We start from the raw sequence: 19,416 nt of genomic DNA, 5'->3' as shown, positions 1-19,416 counted from the left end.
CTGCCATGGGGCCGCCGCCGCCGCCGCCGCCGGCCCTCCTGCTCCTGCTCCTGCTCCTGCTCCTGCTCCTGCCGCTCGGACCCGCCGCGGTGAGTGCACACGGGCGTGCACACGCGCACACCCTGGAAACAGAACCGAGCGATTGTTTGCACCAAGGAAGTGTGTGCGCGCGCGTGTCCGGGTGTGCATGTGCATGTGCATGTGTGTGTGTGCGCGCGCGCGCGCACAGACACGGGCAAGATGCGGGGTCCGAGTGTGCGCTGACGGATGTGGGTGCCTCGCCCGGCGGCACTGCCGCAGAGGAGAGCGGGACGCGGCCGTGTGCGTGTGCGTGTGCGCGTGCGAGACGGGGAGCGCCAGGCGAGGGTGCAAGCCGCTCACGTCCCCATCCATTCTGTGCAGTCCGTTCCTGTCGGGATGAATGCGGACCACATTGCCCCGCTCCGGCATGAGCATTTTTTGGTGCAGCCGGGCTCTGTAATTAGGCGGTCAGAGCCTATGAAAGCTGCATTTATCCTCCTGGTTGCTGGGGAGGTCATTAACGTCGGACGGCTCCTTTCTCTCTTCTTATTAGGGGGATTTGTGCTCGTGGCAGAGGTGGGGACCAGGCAGCCCAGGACGGGAAGCCCGAGGGCGCTGATGAAGGCGGGTGCCCGGCCCCGGGATGTGATTTCCAGGCGGCTTGAAGGAGCCTGGCAGGGGAGCGGGAGCGTTTCTGCGTCGCGGAGGCTGGTTTCCGAAGGGGGCTCATGTAGACGGAGGGGAAAGGGTGTGAAGTCGGGGTTGTGGACTTGGCCTTTTAACTTGTCCTCTCTAGACCCCGCTGGTCTTCCAAGCCCAGCTCCTTTCTCCCCGGCTCCCCGGGCCGTGTACATGCGGGCAGAGGGAGTCGTGGGCCGTGTGCTTCCAACTTCGGGTCCCGATTCTGTGCAGCTCCAAATGCGGCGCAGGCTCCGGCGTGCAAGCTGGCCCCACGTCCCACTAAAGGCGGTCGGAAGACGCCCCCTCCCCTGTTGCCGTCGAAGGGGGCTCAGGTCGGATCGGGAATCAGGTAGGCTCAGCTCGTCCTAAGGGCCGCCGTGGCATGTCCTGCCGGGAGCTGAGCGGTCTCTGGGCCCGAGCCAGCTGGTAAGGAGAGACGGTCCCCTGCTTGAGACTCTCCAGGTGGCCCCGGGTTTGGAGCGCAGGAGAGGGGGTTTAGGATCCTGTGCCTTCGTGCTACGCTCCCAGGACTGTTTTGGCAAAAGCTCTTTGCCTTATCTCCTGACTTTCTGCAAACAAAGAGCTGATGTGGGCGGAGGGCTGCTTTCCTCCTGCTGCTGCTATTTTGGGAGAGCTCTTCAGGGTGCAGGCGTGGGGGCCTGCACTCGGAGGCTCTTGGATACTTGCTGCCCGGGACGTGGGAGCTCGGGGACTTTCTGGGCATGGCTGTCCCACTGGCTAGCGTGGGAGGGCAGTGGGGCGTATGCAGCCAGTGGGGAAGGGGCCGGCCTCAGGGCTGCTCCGGCTGTCCGAGACGCATCCAGCGGGAAGGGATCTCCAGAGGTCATCGGGATCATCCCTATCCAAACCATCCGTCCAGAGGAAGACGTTCCCTCCTGCAAGGAAGCCACCCGCGGTCCAGAGCCCGGTGCTGTTCCCAGCAGAGTCAGGCCTTGCTGTGCTCCTGTCTAGCACCGGGTGGGGAGAAGGAAAGTTGGGGCCCGGCCCGTTGCACCAGGCGGTCCTCAGCCCTTGCACCCCGTAATCCGGATGCAGCCTGACGGCCTCCTGTAGACCGAGCAGCCAGGGCTGGAGCGGGAGCTGCCGGCCCCTGCTGGAAACCTGCCCCTGATTTAGGAGACTTGAAAATCTGGCCTTGATTGGAAGCGCCGAGTATGTGGAAGTCGTAGCCCGGGGCTTTCTCGAGCACAGATGCCCTGGTTGTTCCCGCCGAGCCCTGCGAGGCTTGCTGTGCCTACAAGCCCCCCGCCCCGCCCCGCGGCCGCCGCAGCCCTCGCCTGCCCTGCGCAGACACGCGAGCCGCCCGCCGCGGGCCAGGTTGTGTGAAGCGATGCAATGTCCGCGCCCGCGCGCGCGGTGCGTACACACACTCGAACAAAGCCCCGGCCAAAGAAACGCGGGGGTTGTTTCCAAGCGCCCAACAACACTGTCTCCCTTTCAGCAGAGATAATGATTTCCTGCCCCCGGCCGGCACGCGGACCCCGCACTTGTCAAAGCCTCGCTGTGCCGGATAAAGAGGAGATTTTCTTCTGGTTTGGCCTGTAATTTTTTTTTCGGAGGGTAAACGAAACCCGATCCTGGCAGTAGCCTGTAATTTGCTGGAGAGGCTGCCGTCTGATCCTAATGCAATTTCCTGCAGAGCATGTCAGCGTGCACACAGGCGCGCACGGCCGGCCCCCCGGGGCTGCAGGGGTCCCCCGCCACCCCGGACCCTTGGGGGGATGGCCAGCGGCAAGGTCCGGGGAGCAAAGTGCCACCCCATCCACAGCCCCACGAAATCCGGGGGCTTTCCGGCCAGCCTCCCCCTGGCCGGGGCCAAGCTGGCCATCCCGCAGGAGACCCGCGCGGCTGCGGGGCAGTCCTCTTCCCTTGGCCGGACCAGTGGGCCTAACACGACTTCAGGGACCTCTGCTCAGGACCCTGCTTTGACCCCTGTTTATTTACTGGTGACCCTCGTTCCTGTTCCTATCCCGTCATCTCTCATCTTGCCCTTGGCAGCACCCCTGCTAGGCTTTGTGGGGACGTGTGTGTCCTGGTGGGCTCAGACCACTGTCGTGGCACAACGTGTAGGCTTGTCTTTGACCCTGGGCGTCCCCAGGGGCGTCAAACGTGCAGGGCTTGCAGAGGAGGGGGTCATCTGGCCTGCGCTGGGGCAGCCTGGTTCATCCTTTCCGCTGCCGGCTTCCCTGGTGCCGGCGTGGACCTGAACGCTGGGCCCCAATGTAGGGCACTTTGCTTGAAATCCCGCAGGAGGAGAGAAGCAGCCCAGCGAGGCAAGGTGCTCATCACCTGCGGTGTTTGCACAGAGCCCTGCACTGGCCCCTGGACTGCAGCCACCTCTGGGGTGGGGGGGGCGTTGAGCAAGGGCGAAGCTTGGCTGCAGTGAAAGGAGCCTGTGGTGTCCTTGCTCTTCCCCAGAGCCGGCGGGAGATCTCTTCCCCAACTCCCTGCCCTGGAGCAGAGCTCATCTGGTCGGGGGTGGGAGGCTTTGATGGCAATGTGTGTAGACCCCCGTCTCCCCCTCCCGGCTCACTCCAGACCCGGCCGCTTAGCTTGAGCAGCTCCCGTGGCTTCATTGATATCCGACCCCCAGCTTGCCGAGGGGAAGCTTTCTGGGTAGGACCGCACCTCCCATTGCCTGTACAGCTCCGTGCACAACAGGACATCCAGCCCCAGGGCTGATGGTCTGAGTCGGTGCTTTAGGCACATTCAAAGGGAGGACCGTGCCGCCCTGGAGAGGAATGGATGATACTTAGCCCCTTTCACGGCCAGCTCGATACGCCCAGATCCGCCTGTGAGCCGGGAACGGCCGGCTCCTGTTTCAGGGGTGGGCAAGCCCGGGCGCAGGGGTTTGACCAAGTCCGGTGGCCTGGCTCTCTCCCCTGGCCACACTCCCACATCATGAGCTAATGCGACTCCTTCGCCCTGCGGACAGGGCCGTGCGAGCTGCTCTCGGCGTCCAGGAACCACAGGCAGATTCAGGTCCTGCTGAGCAGACTCCTTTCGAATCCCAGCCATGCCCCGAAGAGAAGAGCACCACGGGGTTGGGGAAGGACGCGGAGGAGTGACTTGCCTTGGGCCGCCCAGCCAGGCATTAGCGGAGAGAGGAACAGCGCCCCGTCTCTCTCCGGATGCGTGCTCTATCCACCGGCCAGCCCCTCCGATGTCTCTGACTGTCCCCTCCTGCCGGCTGCTCGTCTCTGCAAGGCCGTCCAGGCCATCTGGGGCCTTGTCCTTGCTCCCGGACCCGCGGGAAAGGGGTCCGTTTGCTGTGCTCCCGCTCGGGTTGCAAGCGGCAAAATGGAGCCCGGCTCTTGAGGCCTTCCAGGGAAGACATCTCGATAATGTCAAGGCCTTGCCAGTTGGTTTTTCCAAATCCTAGACTCGAGGGGAGCCGTAGGGAGCTTTAATCTCTCTCCAGCCCCCTGAGAGACCGTCCGCTGCCTCTCCCCACAGCTGTTCTCTTCTGTGGAGGCTCTTAATCCTCCTCCCCGTTGTAAGGGCCCTAACAATCGCATGAGGCTCCTTCTGTCCCCACAGCTGCCGGGATGTGAAAGACCTGCTTGAAATGTCAGGGAGAGGCGGAAGAGCAGGGGGCTGCTGGGCGGGGGACGGCCAGGTCCCTTCTCGGGTGGGAACAGAGGGAAGGGAGCTGTGCAATGGGCACAGGGCACGGCCAGGTCCCTTCTTGGGTGGGAACAGAGGGAAGGGAGCTGTGCAATGGGCACAGGGCACGGCCAGGTCCCTTCTTGGGTGGGAACAGAGGGAAGGGAGCTGTGCAATGGGCACAGGGCACGGCCAGGTCCCTTCTTGGGTGGGAACAGAGGGAAGGGAGCTGTGCAATGGGCACAGGGCACGGCCAGGTCCCTTCTTGGGTGGGAACAGAGGGAAGGGAGCTGTGCAATGGGCACAGGGCACGGCCAGGTCCCTTCTTGGGTGGGAACAGAGGGAAGGGAGCTGTGCAATGGGCACAGGGCACGGCCAGGTCCCTTCTTGGGTGGGAACAGAGGGAAGGGAGCTGTGCAATGGGCACAGGGCACGGCCAGGTCCCTTCTTGGGTGGGAACAGAGGGAAGGGAGCTGTGCAATGGGCACAGGGCACGGCCAGGTCCCTTCTTGGGTGGGAACAGAGGGAAGGGAGCTGTGCAATGGGCACAGGGCACGGCCAGGTCCCTTCTTGGGTGGGAACAGAGGGAAGGGAGCTGTGCAATGGGCACAGGGCACGGCCAGGTCCCTTCTTGGGTGGGAACAGAGGGAAGGGAGCTGTGCAATGGGCGCAGGGCATGGCTGGGTCCCTTCTCGGGTGGGAACAGAGGGAAGGGAGCTGTGCAATGGGCACAGGGCACGGCTGGGTCCCTTCTCGGGTGGGAGTAGAGGGAAGGGAGCTGTGCAGTGGGTGCAGGGCAGGGCCAGGTCCCTTCTCAGGTGGGAACAGAGGGAAGGGAGCTGTGCAATGGGCGCAGGGCACGGCCGTGTCCCTTCTCGGGTGGGAACAGAGGGAAGGGAGCTGTGCAATGGGCGCAGGGCACGGCCGGGTCCCTTCTCGGGTGGGAACAGAGGGAAGGGAGCTGTGCAATGGGCGCAGGGCACGGCCGTGTCCCTTCTCGGGTGGGAACAGAGGGAAGGGAGCTGTGCAATGGGCGCAGGGCAGGGCCAGGTCCCTTCTTGGGCGGGAATAGAGGGAAGGGCCGGGTGTGACTGCAGGGAAGCCGTGTAACAGGTTGGATGTGAATAGCAGGGTATGGGGGATGCTATTTATGGTCCTGGGTGGGCCAGGTGTGGTGGGAATAGCTGGGGGGGACTTTGCAGCTGCTGGGGTGGGGAGGGCGGAGGAACCGGTCAGGGAAGGGTCTGCAGGGCGGCGGGAGCTACCTGTAAAACAGGCACATCCCCGCTGCTCACACCTAGGTAGCTCCTGGGCTAGGAAGGGAAGAGCCCTGTGCGAGCCCAGCCCCTGCTTGGCGGTTTCACACCCCTGAAATGTGCCCCCTCTCACAACACGATAATTTCTGCTTGTTTTAAAGCCGGAGGCGCCCTGCTTCCGAACCAGTCCCCTGGGCTGTTGTGAACCCGCCTGGCCCCGGGGCGGCGGGACCTGCACGAGCTGCCGTTGCAGGGCATGGGCAGGGCCCTCTCCTGCCCTGCCCATCCCTAATGTGCTCCTGGGCTCCTGGGGTGTTTGCCTGGCAGGGTTTGACGTGACTCTGGGAAAGTGGCTACTGGTGAGCACTGGGGGGCTGCTGGTCCTGGGGGCCCCTTCCAGTCTGCTAATCCAATGCTATAGTCATCTTAAACGTGTGCATCAGCTCATAGGATCCTGGCCCCCCAAGATGTGAAATGCAGGAGGCTAGAAGCTAGATCTTTCCAAAGCATTTCAGCTTGGGTTTGGGGGGACTCGCAGCTTTCTCGGAGACGCTCGGTGTTAAAATAGGCCTGTTTCCAAAGTAGCATCTGACCTGTAGGCCTGCGGTCGGGCAGGGAAACTCCCAGCGCGGACGGAAATCGGAAAGAAAGACCAAGTAGGAAGGTGCATGCATGGGGGAACTTTTGGGCTTGTTTTAATCTTTCATCTCCTTCTCCTTGTTCATCCCGTCGACGTTTGTCCGGGTGCAGCGGAGGTGTCGGGCTGCCTGTTCAAGAGAGGCGCAGGGGCTGGCTTTATACCCGGGTCCAGCTCTTCTGCAAGTGTCCACGGTTATGAAACCATTGAGGATCTGCCTCAAATCCCAGGTCCTGCCTGTCTTGGAGGCTTGTTCTGCTGAGCCGGCATCCCTGCCGGGTCAAGTTCCCCGCTCTTGGGTTGTCGGAGAAGGCCGCTTTACTCCGAAACCCAAGGGAAGATGCTCTGACCCAGCCCTGCCACTAGCCGAGTCGCTGGGAAAACGGCGTGAACAGACCTCAGGCCGTGGTGGGATCTTGCTAAGCAGGGTTGGACTCGTTCACAGGAGCAGTGGTGGGAATTGCTTTCAGGCTGGGAAGGACGCTGGATGGCAGGGCGACAAGGGACCCGGCGCATCCCTGCATTTCCTCCTGACACCGGTTTAGGACAGCGCTTTATCCCCATGGCACAGATGAGGCTTGGAGAGGCGAAGTGACGTGACCAAGGAGATCGGTGGCAGAGCGGGAAGTCGGCGTGCAGCGATGCCGTGACCGCCGAGCCCGTGCTCCTGCCTGCCCCGCGCACGGATGGGGTGAAATCTGAACTCCCCAGTTCCCGCTCCTCGCGTTTCAGTAGCGAAGGAGTTAACGGAGAAACTCGGCAGCACCTGGTTGTAGCCAGGAGGGTATTTGCAAACAGGACAGGCAGTTTTTAAGGCGTGGAAGATGTCTGAGGCTCTGGCGTCTCCGAAACACATGGACACTGAAGAATGTGCATTAAAAGCAAATCCACTCTTGCCCTCTGGATTGCGTCCCTGGCCGAGCCCAGCCCTCTCCCTTCTCGCTCCGTTCTGCGCTGAGCCTTTAAGATGGCCTTATGATAATTAACTGTCTCCAGATGCATGGTGCCAATTAATTTCTTTTGTTCTTGGGTTGGTGGGGGGGAATATTTAAAGTCACAGAGCCTCTTTAAAAAGATCCCGTCAGCCCAGCTCCTTCGGCAAAGATGGATCAAGTCATTGTAATATGATCAAGCCAGAAGAAAGGGGAGGGAAGGCTGGGTGGAAAAGTTAGGCTTAATTAGAACAGGCTTGGAGCCTGTGCGGGAAACAGCCGGGTTCGAACACTGTCGTTTTGTTCCCTCGGCTCAGCTGGCGGCAGCTCCGGGCGGGGAGACCGCGTTTGCAGCCGCCCCGGCGTGGCCCTTCGTTGGGCTCCTCTTTGGGGCAGAGACGAGCCTGTTTGCAGGCACGGGCTGTGCCCAGGACGTGTCCGGGTGGGGACTTGGGGTGGAAGGGAAGAGGCTGGGGATGAACAGAAGTGGCCTTTGCTCCTCCTGAAGCGCGGCGGTGGAGATCGAAGTCTTCTGTCGGGGCCGCGGCCGGCTGGGTCACCAGACAGGTTACCCCGCGTGTCCCAGTAGGTGCTGGAGGACGGTGCTGTGCAGCACGCTCTGGTTGCACAGGCTACGCCGGAGCCTGCACGTGGTTGTGCCCAGGCCCGGAGAGCTCTGTTGCATGCACAGATGTTTCCTCCCACCCGCAGACTCGCGTGCGTGCATTGAACAACCGTGTCCCCGGCCCCTAGGCATCATGACATAGACTTGAAATCCATAAGACTCCACCATCACCACCATCATCATCACCATCACCAACATCACCATCACCATCAGCATCCACTGAGCTCTTTGCTGCTTGCTTTCTGAGCATTCAGAGGTCCCCTGTGGAGCCAGCAGTGGTAGACGTTTGCTTGGGGAAAAAAAGAGAGGTAGAAAGCTAACCTTGTCTCTGGGGAAACCAGGGCTTTCAGTGAAACCCCGTCTCCCAACTAGCACCCACATTGCACAAGACTTTGCAATCAAACTGGGAGAGGTGGCAGCTGTCATAGACAATGAGGGGTTGAAGGAAGCCCAGGAGGTCACATCTCGTCCAACCCCTGCTCCAAGCAGGACCGGCCCCAACGACATCATCCCAGCCAAAGCTTTGTCTAGCTGGGTCTTAAACACCTCCAAGGACGGAGACTGCACCACCTCTCTGGGGAGCCTGTTTGCATGCTTCACTACCCTCCTTGTGAGAAAGTTTGTCCTCCTATCTGTCACACCTGCTCAGCTCTTCAGTGCTGATCTTGATGCTCGCAGGCAGCTGCAGGGACACAGATGCACACCAAGCACGTGGAGCAAGGGGCCGTGCCTGCCCCCACACGCACACTTTGTTTTTCCACGCCGTGCTGGCCCAATGGCTTTCTTTTGGGATCAAGGGAAACGAAGAAATCCAAAAAGCGCTGCCCACACTGGCTGTCTCCTGAGCATGGAGAGAGCATGGCGTGAGGCTCTCCCATGTAACATGCTGCGTTGGCGCTCTCTCGTGCAGCGGTACCTGCCTCGGCTGGAGAGATTTCGAGGTGCCGTATACGGGGGAGGTTCGCGATGCTGTAGCACACGCATAGGTGCCCTGGCTGGTGATGAGGTCCCGTGCAAAGCTCTCCATGCACAAACACACAGGTTGGTGGGGTGGGGTGGGGGTAGGGACTGGAAACCCAGCCACCCACACGGGCTGGCACCCACTCTTTTGTTCCCCTCGGCTGTAATGCAGGGGAGCAACGTGGGGGGAGAGTCCTGGCACGGGGGAAGAGGAGAGGCAAAGTGTTTGGACTGAGCATGCATGGAGGAGGAAAGGTGGCATTTCTAGGGGAAGCCATCACGGTGGTGATTGGGGTTGGGAGAGACGGTGGGAGATACTCTGGGGGAGTAACCCGAGGCAGAGGGATCGCCGCCGGGGTGGACTAGGGAGCGCATGAAAAGCACGATCTGTTCGGTAGCACTCCCCACCCCGAGGAAGGATGTTTTGCACACCCAGCTCCTCCAGCATCTATCCCAGCTAGAAAGCACATCCAATAATGGCCAAACAACACTTGCTTCCCACGTGACGTGGCGGCACGAGCCTGGGAAAGGCCTGCAAAGCAGCTACAACTTGGGCCAGCCGCCCCGGTCCTTGTCCATGGGGGACGGGGACGTGGCGTTTTTCACCAGCGTGTCCTTTCAGGGCTCGTTCAGCACTACAGCACCGAGCAAAGGGCGCCGGGCCCCGTTCCCTCGGGCGCGCTGGACAGCTGGAGCCGAAGGGAAGGGACCGGAGGCATTCGCCGAGGGAGGTGCGATAATCGATTTAGCGCGAGCGAGGAATACGTGTTTCCTGACTCCTCTGTGCAGTGCCGGACCCTCCCGGGACCGTCCCAAGCTGGTTTCTTCGCTGACAGTAGTTTACTGTTGGTCAGGAGCCCGGGCTGCTGACCGGATGTGGCTGCCGGCCTGGCTCGCGGAGCTCGTTTTGGACAGCTAGTGACCTTTTCAGCCCCAGCAGATGTTGCCGGCGAAACGACTGGCGGCGTGACACCGGGAGGCCGTTTTGCAGGCAGAGGGAGGGGGCAACGAGCCGGCGGGGTTCAGGCCCCCGATAAGGGAGGAAGAAATGGCTCTGCTTGGTGGGGCCGTTTCCCCGCGACCGGGCATCCGTGGCCCTTGCCACGACTTTGCTGCGCCTGTTCCCGCGCCGTGGTGCGGCAGGTCGCACGGTCTGGCCACCTCCGCCCTTGCTGCGCCTGGGTGCAGGAGGGGCTGCGAGGGCTTCCTCCGAAGCCCCAAGCAGGCGGTGTTTGCGCCCGCCGGGCTCAGTTGTGTACTGTCAGAGATGGTCTTCGAGGTCCTTCCTCGGATGGGCCTGTCTTCATTTGTCCCGTCATCCTCTCTCCGGTGCCTTTCTCTTCTTTCTTTTCCCTTTCTCTCTTTCTTCTCTATGCCTTCCTCGCTCCCTTTCTTCCCCTTCCAGGACACGGTTGGTTCCTTCGGCCTCCTCGCTCCTCCCGCATCCAGAAATGCTGTGAAAAAGAAAAGCCCAAAAAGGTTGCACCTGTGACGCTGGCCGGGAACGACATATCGACTTTCAGGGAGGCCTTGACGGAGGGAGCAACGGCCCCGTGGAAAGCCGTCAGACAGCTGCTCCCAGCCGGCCCGGCTCTGTCCCGACGGCGGCCTGGTTGTGTCGCAGCGTGGCACGCCGAGTTGGGTAGGGCGCAGCTGACCCACCGCGTTCCCCCAGCGGCGTCTCTCTGTCCTGCCTCGGGCCTCCTGGGTACCCCTGGGATTATGCTCCTCGCCTCGGTGAGCCAAAAATACTGCGGTGTCCTTGAAAACGGCTCCGGACCGTTGCACGACTCGCTTCGGTCCCTGCCACGGAGCACTTGTGTGTGCAACCACGTGTCTGTCTATGCACAAGCCTCCTGTGGAGGTCTCGGGGCATTCTGGGAAAGTCCGGGTAGCTATCCCACAATGCCTCAGCAAAAGAGACAGCACCGCTCCTAGAGACGTGCACTCTGGGCTGACCTGCTGGGAGGAGGGAGAGCCAGCAGCTATCCCACAATGCCTCTTCAAAGGAGATGGTGCTCCCAGAGATGTGCACTCTGGGCTGACCTGCTGGGAGGAAGGGGACCCAGCAGCTATCCCACAATGCCTCAGCAAAGGAGATGGTGCTCCCAGAGACGTGCATTGTGGGCCGGCTTGCTGGGAGGAGGGAGAGCCGCAGATTCGTTCCCATTGGGACTGTTCAGGGGTGCCGTCAGGCATCGAACCAATCGCAGCCGGGCAGCAATGGCAGCGCTGCTCCGGTCGTTGCCCGGTGGGCCTTGCTGTACGCGGGCCCCCCTTCTAGAGCCATTCAACAGAAGTAAGAGGCGGCAAATTCAAAACCAAAGGAAGGAGATCCTTTTTTTATTATTATCTTATTTTTTTGCACCCCAGACCAGGCTGTCGCTGCAGCAGAGAGCTCGGCCACTTCACGCGGAGAAGCAGAAGCGCCGAGCCGCCGGAGTTGTGGCTCACACGTTTTGGAAGGGGTATTCATTGCCTCCCCAGCAACTCTTTAACTTTTCGAGATCGGGTGGAGATCTAGCGTGAGAACAGCCTATCTGACATCTGCGATCATGGGGTTATTGCAACTTTTCTCCAGTGCTTCTGAGGAAAGCTGGCGAGGGAAGGACCTAGGCATACGTCTGCCTGGGAGAATGGGAGAGGAAGAGGGGATATGACGGCAGTTCGAGAGGCCGCTGTAAAAGAGGAGGCAGGACAAAAGACAAGGGGCGCGTCTACACGAGATATTTTAAGGTGCATTAGCCTAAATTTAAGGTGCATTAGGGCACATGTCTACATGTGCATTCCCTGAATGCACCTTAAAAATGGCGATTTGGGGCTAATCGCACCTAATTTGATAAATACAGGTATCAAATATAGGCGCAGTTAGTTAAAGCGCATTAATGCACATGTAGACACACTAAAGCACATTAACACTGTGTGTGTGGACTGACTTGGGACTAACTTGAGTCCCAAGTCAGTCCACACATAGCATTCGTGCACTTTAATGCCTGCACGTGTAGACACCTGCTTAAAGCACATTAAGCTAATGCGCATTAAATTTAGGCATGCTTAAGTGCACGTGTAGACATGCCCAATGGGTTTCAAGAAGAGGAAAGCAGATCCAGATTGAATCTCAGGAAAGCTGTGCTACGGTCAGGGCCGAGAGCAGGACTTGCCTGTGGTGGAGGTGTTGAAGCGGGGAGGGGGCACGTCGGGCCGTTTAGGTACAGCTGATCCTGCGTCCGTGCAGGGGGCGGGATTGGAAAATCTTTCACATCTGCTGCAACCCTAAGATCCTGTGATTTTTTTTTTTGGTACCTGGCAATTATCTGCCGCTGCAGGAAACAAGACATTGGAGTCGGTGGGTCAGGGCTGACACTGTGTTACTAGACCACTGAGGAAAAATGGGAAGAACTGGCATTATTTAGGTTGGAGAAGAGAAAACCAAGCAGGATTTGCTAATAGCCTGCAAATACCGGGAGTGCTGTTATAAAGAAGAGGTTGGACTAGGGGACCCCGGTGGTCCCTTCCAGCCCGGCTCCCCTGACGTGTACAGGATGCTTCTGTTCATACATCCCAGTGTGCCATTAGCTTTTTCTTGTATTTTATTATTTTTTATTTCGACTTTTTAATTTTGATTTTTTATTTTATTCATTTATTTTTGCAACAGTGGTAGGACAGACACTGCAATCGCTGCTCCCATCTCCACCGGCGGTGCCGGGAGAGGTCTCGCTGGTGGGTCTGCGCGGGAGCGCCTGTCTGCCGCGGCACCTAAAATACGGGGCACGGCGAGCGCCGCTGATGGGCGCACAAACTGCTTAAAGTGCTGTTTTATACCCTACCACCTCTATTGACCATCGTAAAGCTGCCTCCCCGGCGCTTTCCAGTCTGTCCCTTCGTGCTTTTGCCTCCTGCTCTTGCTATCTGGAGTCCTGGACGCGTTTGCTGTGCCTGACGGGAGGCTATTAGGCAGGAGGCAGGTAGATTTGCACCTCGTAGGCTAACTAAATCAGAAACGCAGAAGCTTTGGGAAGCAGCGGCTTTGACCGGTGCCTTGGCCGGGATGATCTTAGCCACCTGGGGCTGCAGTTTTTGCTTCAATCCGATGTGTTTGCAGTGCGGTGTGTCAATATGTGCATATTCAAAGAGGCCTGTCAAAGGTGCTGCGTGTGTGTGTGTGTGTCTTGCTCACCCCTGTCTCCTGCTGGGAGGATCAAAGAGGAGCAAGGGGAGCTTGTCAGGAGACCATGCTTCTTGCCTCCTCCCATTTAGGGGCCTCGGTCCTTCCTTCCCTCTGCTCTGGTATGGAGACAGCTTTGCAAAACCATCCACCCTGGTGTGAAAGGAGAGCAGGGGAGGAGGGAGAGGAGAAAAGGGTAGGGGGACCGGGGAGCCCTTCCTCTAGGCAGCTGTGTGCAATGAGCCGAGAGCCCTGGGTCCCCTGACCACGGTCACGTCACTTGGCCTTCCTGTGCCTCGGTTTGCCCGGCAGTGACAGGTTGCGTGGCGCTTCGTGACTCCGACTGTAAGGTGGCTGCTGGGCTCGTGACGTGCACCGTGGAGCCGTGGGGTATCCGCCGCGCGGCCCGTCTCATTTCCACCCCCTCCCCCTGTCGCCCCCCAGGTGTCGGGAAGCCAAGGCTGCGAGAGCAAGCGCCACACCTCCCTGGGCGAATGCTGCCAGGTCTGCGGCCCCGGCTTCGGGGTGTCTGTCCCCTGCGGCGGTGCCGACACCCAGTGCGAGCCCTGCAGAGCGAGTGAGTACACGGGGGCCGGGCGGGTTACAGCCTCGGGCAGCCCAACTGAGGCTCCGTCCTGTCCGGGGTCTGGTCCCTGCCAGTCCCCAAAGAGGCTCGTGTGGGATCACTTGGTTTGCATGGGTTGTCACAAGTGACCCATTCAGTCCCATCACATCCCAAAGAAAACCCCGTGCCTGAGCGCTTGTTAACTCAGCGTCTCATACTGAGGAAGCACGGGGTAACTTTGCTGGGCCACCGTGCTCCAGTAATGGCTGATTGCACCTGGTCGGGTCTTACCCGAGTCGTTGCCCCAAGGGAATGCAGCAGCCTGGATGGGCTTACGCCAAGCAGAGCCATGGGTGCCAGGTAGCATCAGCGGGTATGCAGCCCTGTTGTCCCTGACCTCAGCACGCGTGTCTCTTCCCATGACAGACGTGACGTTTTCCTCGGTCAGCAGCGCCACGGAGCCGTGCCAGCCATGCTCCACATGCGCGGAGCAGGCAGCTGAGCTGTGTACCCCCACCAGCGACACGGTGTGCGCCAGCCCATGCGCCCGCGGGCACTACCTGCAGGCCGGCAACGGGACCGGCGGCCAGTGCCTCCCATGCCAAGTCTGCCCCGAGGGCTTCGGTGCTGTGAGGCCGTGCGGGCCAGCTCACGACGCCGTCTGCAGCACGTGCCCGGACGGTTTCTACTCGGAGGAGAAGAGCTCGGTGATGCCCTGCCTGCCCTGCCAGCCGCAGTGCAACGAGAGCAAGGTGATGATCCGCCCCTGCAGCCCGCTCTCGAACACGCTGTGCATGGGTAGGTACCACGGCGGGCAGGGGGACGGTGCGAGGGACGGGCTCTGCCGGGCATCGGGGAGCCCCAGCTCCTGTGGTGCTAGGTGCTGTACAACCCAGGAACACAGGTCTGGACGGGGATGTCCTTGCTCATCTGGTCTCCTGCCCCCCTTCCTTATGCGTCCTATTCCTCCGTCTGTCCCTGCCTGTCTAAATGTCTCTAAAGAAGCAAGTGCCCCGTGCTGGGACCGGGACCAGGGCTGAGCCCCAGGGAGGATTGGGCCCAGACCTTTCTGCCTCCCCGGCTTTGCGTTTGGAGCAATCGCTGTGTTTTTGTCTGCAAGGACAGAGGCTCCTCAGGTTGTCCTTAATCTCCCCTTTGTCCCGCCTGCCCGCGCGCTAATCCCGCTCGGGCCAGGGCCACGCGTGTGTTTGGGAAGCTCTCTGCAGAGGAGTGCATTAAAGGGATGCTGCGCCTTTGTCTCCGCCGCCGGCGTGCGGGTCAACCCCTCCTCTCTGCCGTGGGTCCCAGCCGCATCCTTGTGCCCCGTGGATTTTTCCCGGGGGAAGGAGGGCGCCTGCGAGGTCCCTTCGTTGCACAGCAGAGGAGCCAGCGAGGTGCTGGGAGCTGGATTCGAACCCAGAACAAGGCTGGGCCCCACACAGACGCCACGCAGGTGCTTTGCGCGGCCGGAGAGCTGTGCAGCTGTTAAAGTGGTCAGCTCTGGGAGCAAAGCAGCCTGCAACACCCACTGGGGATGCAGGGTACGCGCATCCACGCGGCTGGTGTTTCCGTGGGCCCGAGCCGGCTAGCTTGGCGCAGGCTCGGCCCAGCGATTCTCAACACTGGGTGCCTTGAGATCCTTTCAAGGGGGCCACACCGTGTTGGCACCGTTCGGGGCGCAAACCCGATTCACGAGATGCATCTGGAGATTTCGCGTAGGAATCCAACAGCTGGAGCTGCCGCGGGCTTGCTCAGCTCTTTGCAACAGCCAGACCGCTCGGTTATTTTTCTGCAATCACGAAGCGAGGGAACACGAAGAGCCGATGTTTTCCGAGGGGTGCCTTGAGTTTAACAAGGGATGCTTGCAACCTAGAAAGGTTGAGGACTCGGAGCTTAGAGCTACGCCCTCCACCCCACGTTGAGTTTTACCCAGGAGCCGGCCCCCGGCCCGCGGCTTCGTCCCCAGGGCTGTTGGATGAAAGTTGGACCCCAGGCAAATGCCTGCTCTTCTTGCCTTCCTCCGCCCGCGAGAGAGGAGCACGTGCAGGAGACTTGTTCTGTGTCCATTCAAAGCCCCAGGACGCCTGGCTGCAAAGTGGGAGCTGAATGCAAAGCTGGGGGTGAATTTTAACGTCCTCCATCCCAGAGGCAACAGAGCACCGGGCGCTGGGGTAGAGCCACTTCCCTCAGCTCAGGGCTCCCAGTCCTGAAATAAGCTGGGTGGTGTGGTGGGGGGGCATTTTAAATCGTGCCCAAGCACAGGAAGGGCGCTGGACACAGATCTTCTCCTGGCTGCCTCCTCGGGGGGAGCACGGGACGAAGGGCTGCAGGGACAGCCCTGCCCTGGCTCCCGCGCTGGCCCGTCGAGGGGGTGGGAACGTTCCGCGTCCCTCAGGTCGCTCCCAGGCCTGGGATGCTCCAGCGCTGTCACGTTACTCCGAATTTCAGCCCAAGGCACGAGGGGGAAGGGGACAAGGTCGCAACCTCCGACTTCTGGAGTGGAAGTCTGAAACGACCTGCAAGGGACAGTTGACACCGGGCTCGGGTCTCGTTTTGTTTTGTTTCTATGATGGATGCGGGTGGCCCGAAATGTCGCTTCCTGCTTGGGGTTTTTTTGGCAGGGCGGGGGTGGCTCCCTGCTATTATTTTAAAATACGGGTTTTGCAGGATGAGCTCTGTTAGGCCTCCACGTATTACCCTGGCAAAGGCACGAGGACGCCAAATAAACAGAGAGGCCCTTTCTCCCGAGGTCGGTGGAGATAAATAGAGGTTCACCGAAGCCTTCAGGTTTTCACGCGCCGAGTAGAGATCTCATCACCTTCCCCGCAGCTCCGGATTCAGTCCTGCGTGATGCCGGTTTGGTCCCTGCCTTTCCTGAAGCATGAAACAAATAGGTGGAAGGAACCTCCTTGTTCTTATACCACGTCCTAAAGAAACCCCCAAAAGCGTGCCTGGCTTCCGGGCCAAGGGGGAAAGGGCTGGTTAGTCCCTTGGGGTAGCGAGCATGGGTAACCCTCCGTGTCCTATTCCAAAAGGCACGTCTTTGGGACCCGAGATGGCTGGGGGAGGGTGGTTGGACGTGGGCTGTGTCCACCCCAACTCGGTCCCGGCGGACGGTTGCTCACGGCGTGGCATTGCGAGGCAAGCGGGGTTTCTTTCCCTTCCCAGCGCTCGGGTCCCGCAAGGCGAGAGAGCTGCAAAAGCGTCCACCGGATCGGGGAAGGCAGGGGCCAGGGATGCAGGTCGGGGAGGGACCTTTCTCCCTCGCGGGGGAGAGCGGGCTGGGGGATCCTGCCGGGGTGGGCGATGCTGGTCCAGACTGGCCTCCCCAGTAGGGCCGGGCCTGCCTTCTGGGAGTCAGCAGGTGTTGCTAAATGCTTCCCGGCAGCGGGGTTGCTGCCGTGGGCGGCAGTGCGGCATGACAGAGCCTTTGATGTGGAGCCGAAGCCGTCTCTGCGAGCCGCCCCCCTTCCTGGCTCCTGGGCCCTTCCCCGCCGTACTGGGGGATTTCACGCAGCCTCCACGCCAAGCCAATACCGACGGTCTGCGTTATCCCCGATCTGGGATCGCGCCAGGCGCTGTACATGCACGGCAAGGTCACCACCTCGCTGCCGTGGCCTTGCCGACATAAACCTCATGGGCACGTCGAAAGGGCCACGCATAACTGCACCTGCATTCACACCACCGTGTTTGCCCAGGCTCCTTTCATCTCTGCCTGGGCTGGTTGACACGGGCACCCTCCGGGGTGGGGGTCTGTCCTCCCTGGGGGGAGGCACGCTGAGAGCCTTGGCGGGGGTCGGGCCAGGCTCCCAAGAGGACGCAGCGATGACAAACTCCAACTCGGGGCATGTTTCCTCTCAATTTAAGGCACCGATTCCCAGCTTTTGATACCTGGGGTGCGCTGGCACGCTTTCAGATCCTGCATTCAAATTGACAGCACTCTTCACTCTTACACCTGCAAATGTAGGTCTGTCTGCATCCAAAATACAGCATCACACGCAGCCTTTTGGCCCCTGGGGTGGATGAGATGGTCTGTGGGCCGGGGCCGGTCTGTGGACCCAATCCTGCACATGCTACCCAGCCAGAGCTCGATCTCTCCACGTGGGGCCAGCGCAGCCAGGGCCTGATCCCTTCGCATGGAGCCAGGGCACTTTTTGCACCTTCCCATGGAGCCAGGGCACTTTTTGCAGGACACTTTTTGCACCTTCCCATGGAGCCAGGGCACTTTTTGCACTTTCCCATGGAGCCAGGGCACTTTTTGCAGGACACTTTTTGCACCTTCCCATGGAGCTAGGGCACTTTTTGAAGGGCACTTTTTGCACCTTCCCATGGAGCCAGGGCACTTTTTGCAGGACACTTTTTGCACCTTCCCATGGAGCTAGGGCACTTTTTGAAGGGCACTTTTTGCACCTTCCCATGGAGCCAGGGCACTTTTTGCAGGACACTTTTTGCACCTTCCCATGGAGCCAGGGCACTTCTTGCACCCTCTCGTGGAGCTAGGGCACTTTTTGCAGGGCACTTTTTGCACCATCTCATGGAGCCAGGGCACTTTTTGAAGGGCACTTTTTGCACCTTCCCATGGAGCTAGGGCACTTTTTGCAGGACACTTTTTGCACCTTCCCATGGAGCCAGGGCACCTTTTGCACTTTCCCATGGAGCCAGGGCACTTTTTGCAGGACACTTTTTGCACTTTCCCATGGAGCCAGGGCACTTTTTGCACTTTCCCATGGAGCCAGGGCACTTTTTGCAGGACACTTCCACCACCCAAGCATGCCGTGGCACAAACGTTGGGAATCGGGTTTAAGGGGATCTCTGCGCAGACTCCCCCGAGTATGCTGGAAGAGAAGCTGACCGGTAATCTCTGATTTCGGCCCAAAACGGAGCCCGGGCGATGCTTGGGGTTGGGGGCCGAGGAGCCCAGTGCTTGCAAGTCCAGCCAGGCCTGTTTTGTGTGTCCAGAGAAGCTGGGGCTGGGGCAAGAGATTGGCAGCAGCAAGAGGCGGGGGGAGGCTGGAGTTTGGAGAGAGCAGCAGCAAGATCCCCCTCCCGCCTGGCGGAGGGGAGCTGTCGCCTCTCCAGCTGTTCCTCCGCAGACAGCATCTCCCACCCGCCCCTCGCTTGTCATCACTTCCCTGCACACAGACCAGATGCTCCTTGCAGGCACTGGAGGAATCTCCAGCGCAGCCCGGCTGCCAGCCTTTGATGTGGCCAGGCAAAAGCAGGCTGGAGGCGGAAGGGCTGGGGGTGGGGAGGAGGAGAGCAGGCTCCTCTCTTTTTTTTTTTTTTCTTCTTTCCAGCCTTAGGCTTGCTTTTCTTTTTTTTCCATGGAGAGGAGGGCCTCCGGGAGGGAATATGTCCCAGCTGCGGTCTCTGCCCTTCCCAGCTGCCTGGCCTCTTGGGGCATCGGGTAGCAGATGGGCCCCCTCCTCGCTCATGCAAGGATCGGGCCTTTCCCCGCTCTCCTAGCTGCCGTGTCCCCTGGCGGGCCACTGGCGCGGCCCGTTGGGCCAGCTGCCGGGTGCTGGGATCCGGGGGAGGAAGGGACGGTTTTAACCGGAGGGTTTGGAGACGCGGGTTCACTTTCCAGCTGTGCCGCGGACACCTGTGTGACTGGGCGAGTCCCCAGACCCCCCATCTTTTGTCGGCCCACCTCCGTCACCTTCCCGTGAGCTATCTGAGCCCTGTCCCGTAGGCATCCCAGGCTTTCCACCCGCGCCAGCTTATGCATCTCTGATTGAGTTGGTCTATAAGGTGCAAATCTAGTGTGCTTTCAGCCGGCGTTCGTGAGACCCCCCCAAGCCCCTTGCCTTCGTGTCCTTTGCAATCAAGACTGCTCTTTCCTTCCTGTCCTCAAAGGCCCCGTTGTGCGCGCGCGGGCGCTGCCACGTCCCTCTCCAGCAGCAGCTGCATTTCGCGGAAGGCCCTGGGTGTCCCTTCCCGTTAGTGA

General features: G+C 60.4%; 1 protein-coding gene across 1 annotated transcript in view; it reads left to right on the top strand.

Moving 5' to 3' along the window:
• Positions 1-53: 53 nt before the first annotated feature.
• LOC102378300 (tumor necrosis factor receptor superfamily member 16-like) overlaps positions 54-19,416 on the top strand; it is a gene marked incomplete at its 5' end in the record, with an annotated part of 24,419 nt that continues 5,056 nt past the window's right edge. Inside the window, 3 exons of the mRNA XM_025207341.1 lie at positions 54-89; positions 13,349-13,481; positions 13,896-14,267. Coding sequence (XP_025063126.1) covers positions 54-89; positions 13,349-13,481; positions 13,896-14,267 — 541 coding nt within the window. The remainder of the gene's footprint in view (positions 90-13,348; positions 13,482-13,895; positions 14,268-19,416) is intronic.

Source organism: Alligator sinensis, unplaced genomic scaffold, assembly GCF_000455745.1.
Source record: "Alligator sinensis unplaced genomic scaffold, ASM45574v1 scaffold1298_1, whole genome shotgun sequence".
In the NCBI taxonomy this organism is placed as follows: Eukaryota; Metazoa; Chordata; order Crocodylia; family Alligatoridae; genus Alligator; species Alligator sinensis.
The sequence above is the reverse complement of the archived record's forward strand: the minus strand, read 5'-3'. Positions and strand labels throughout refer to the sequence as shown.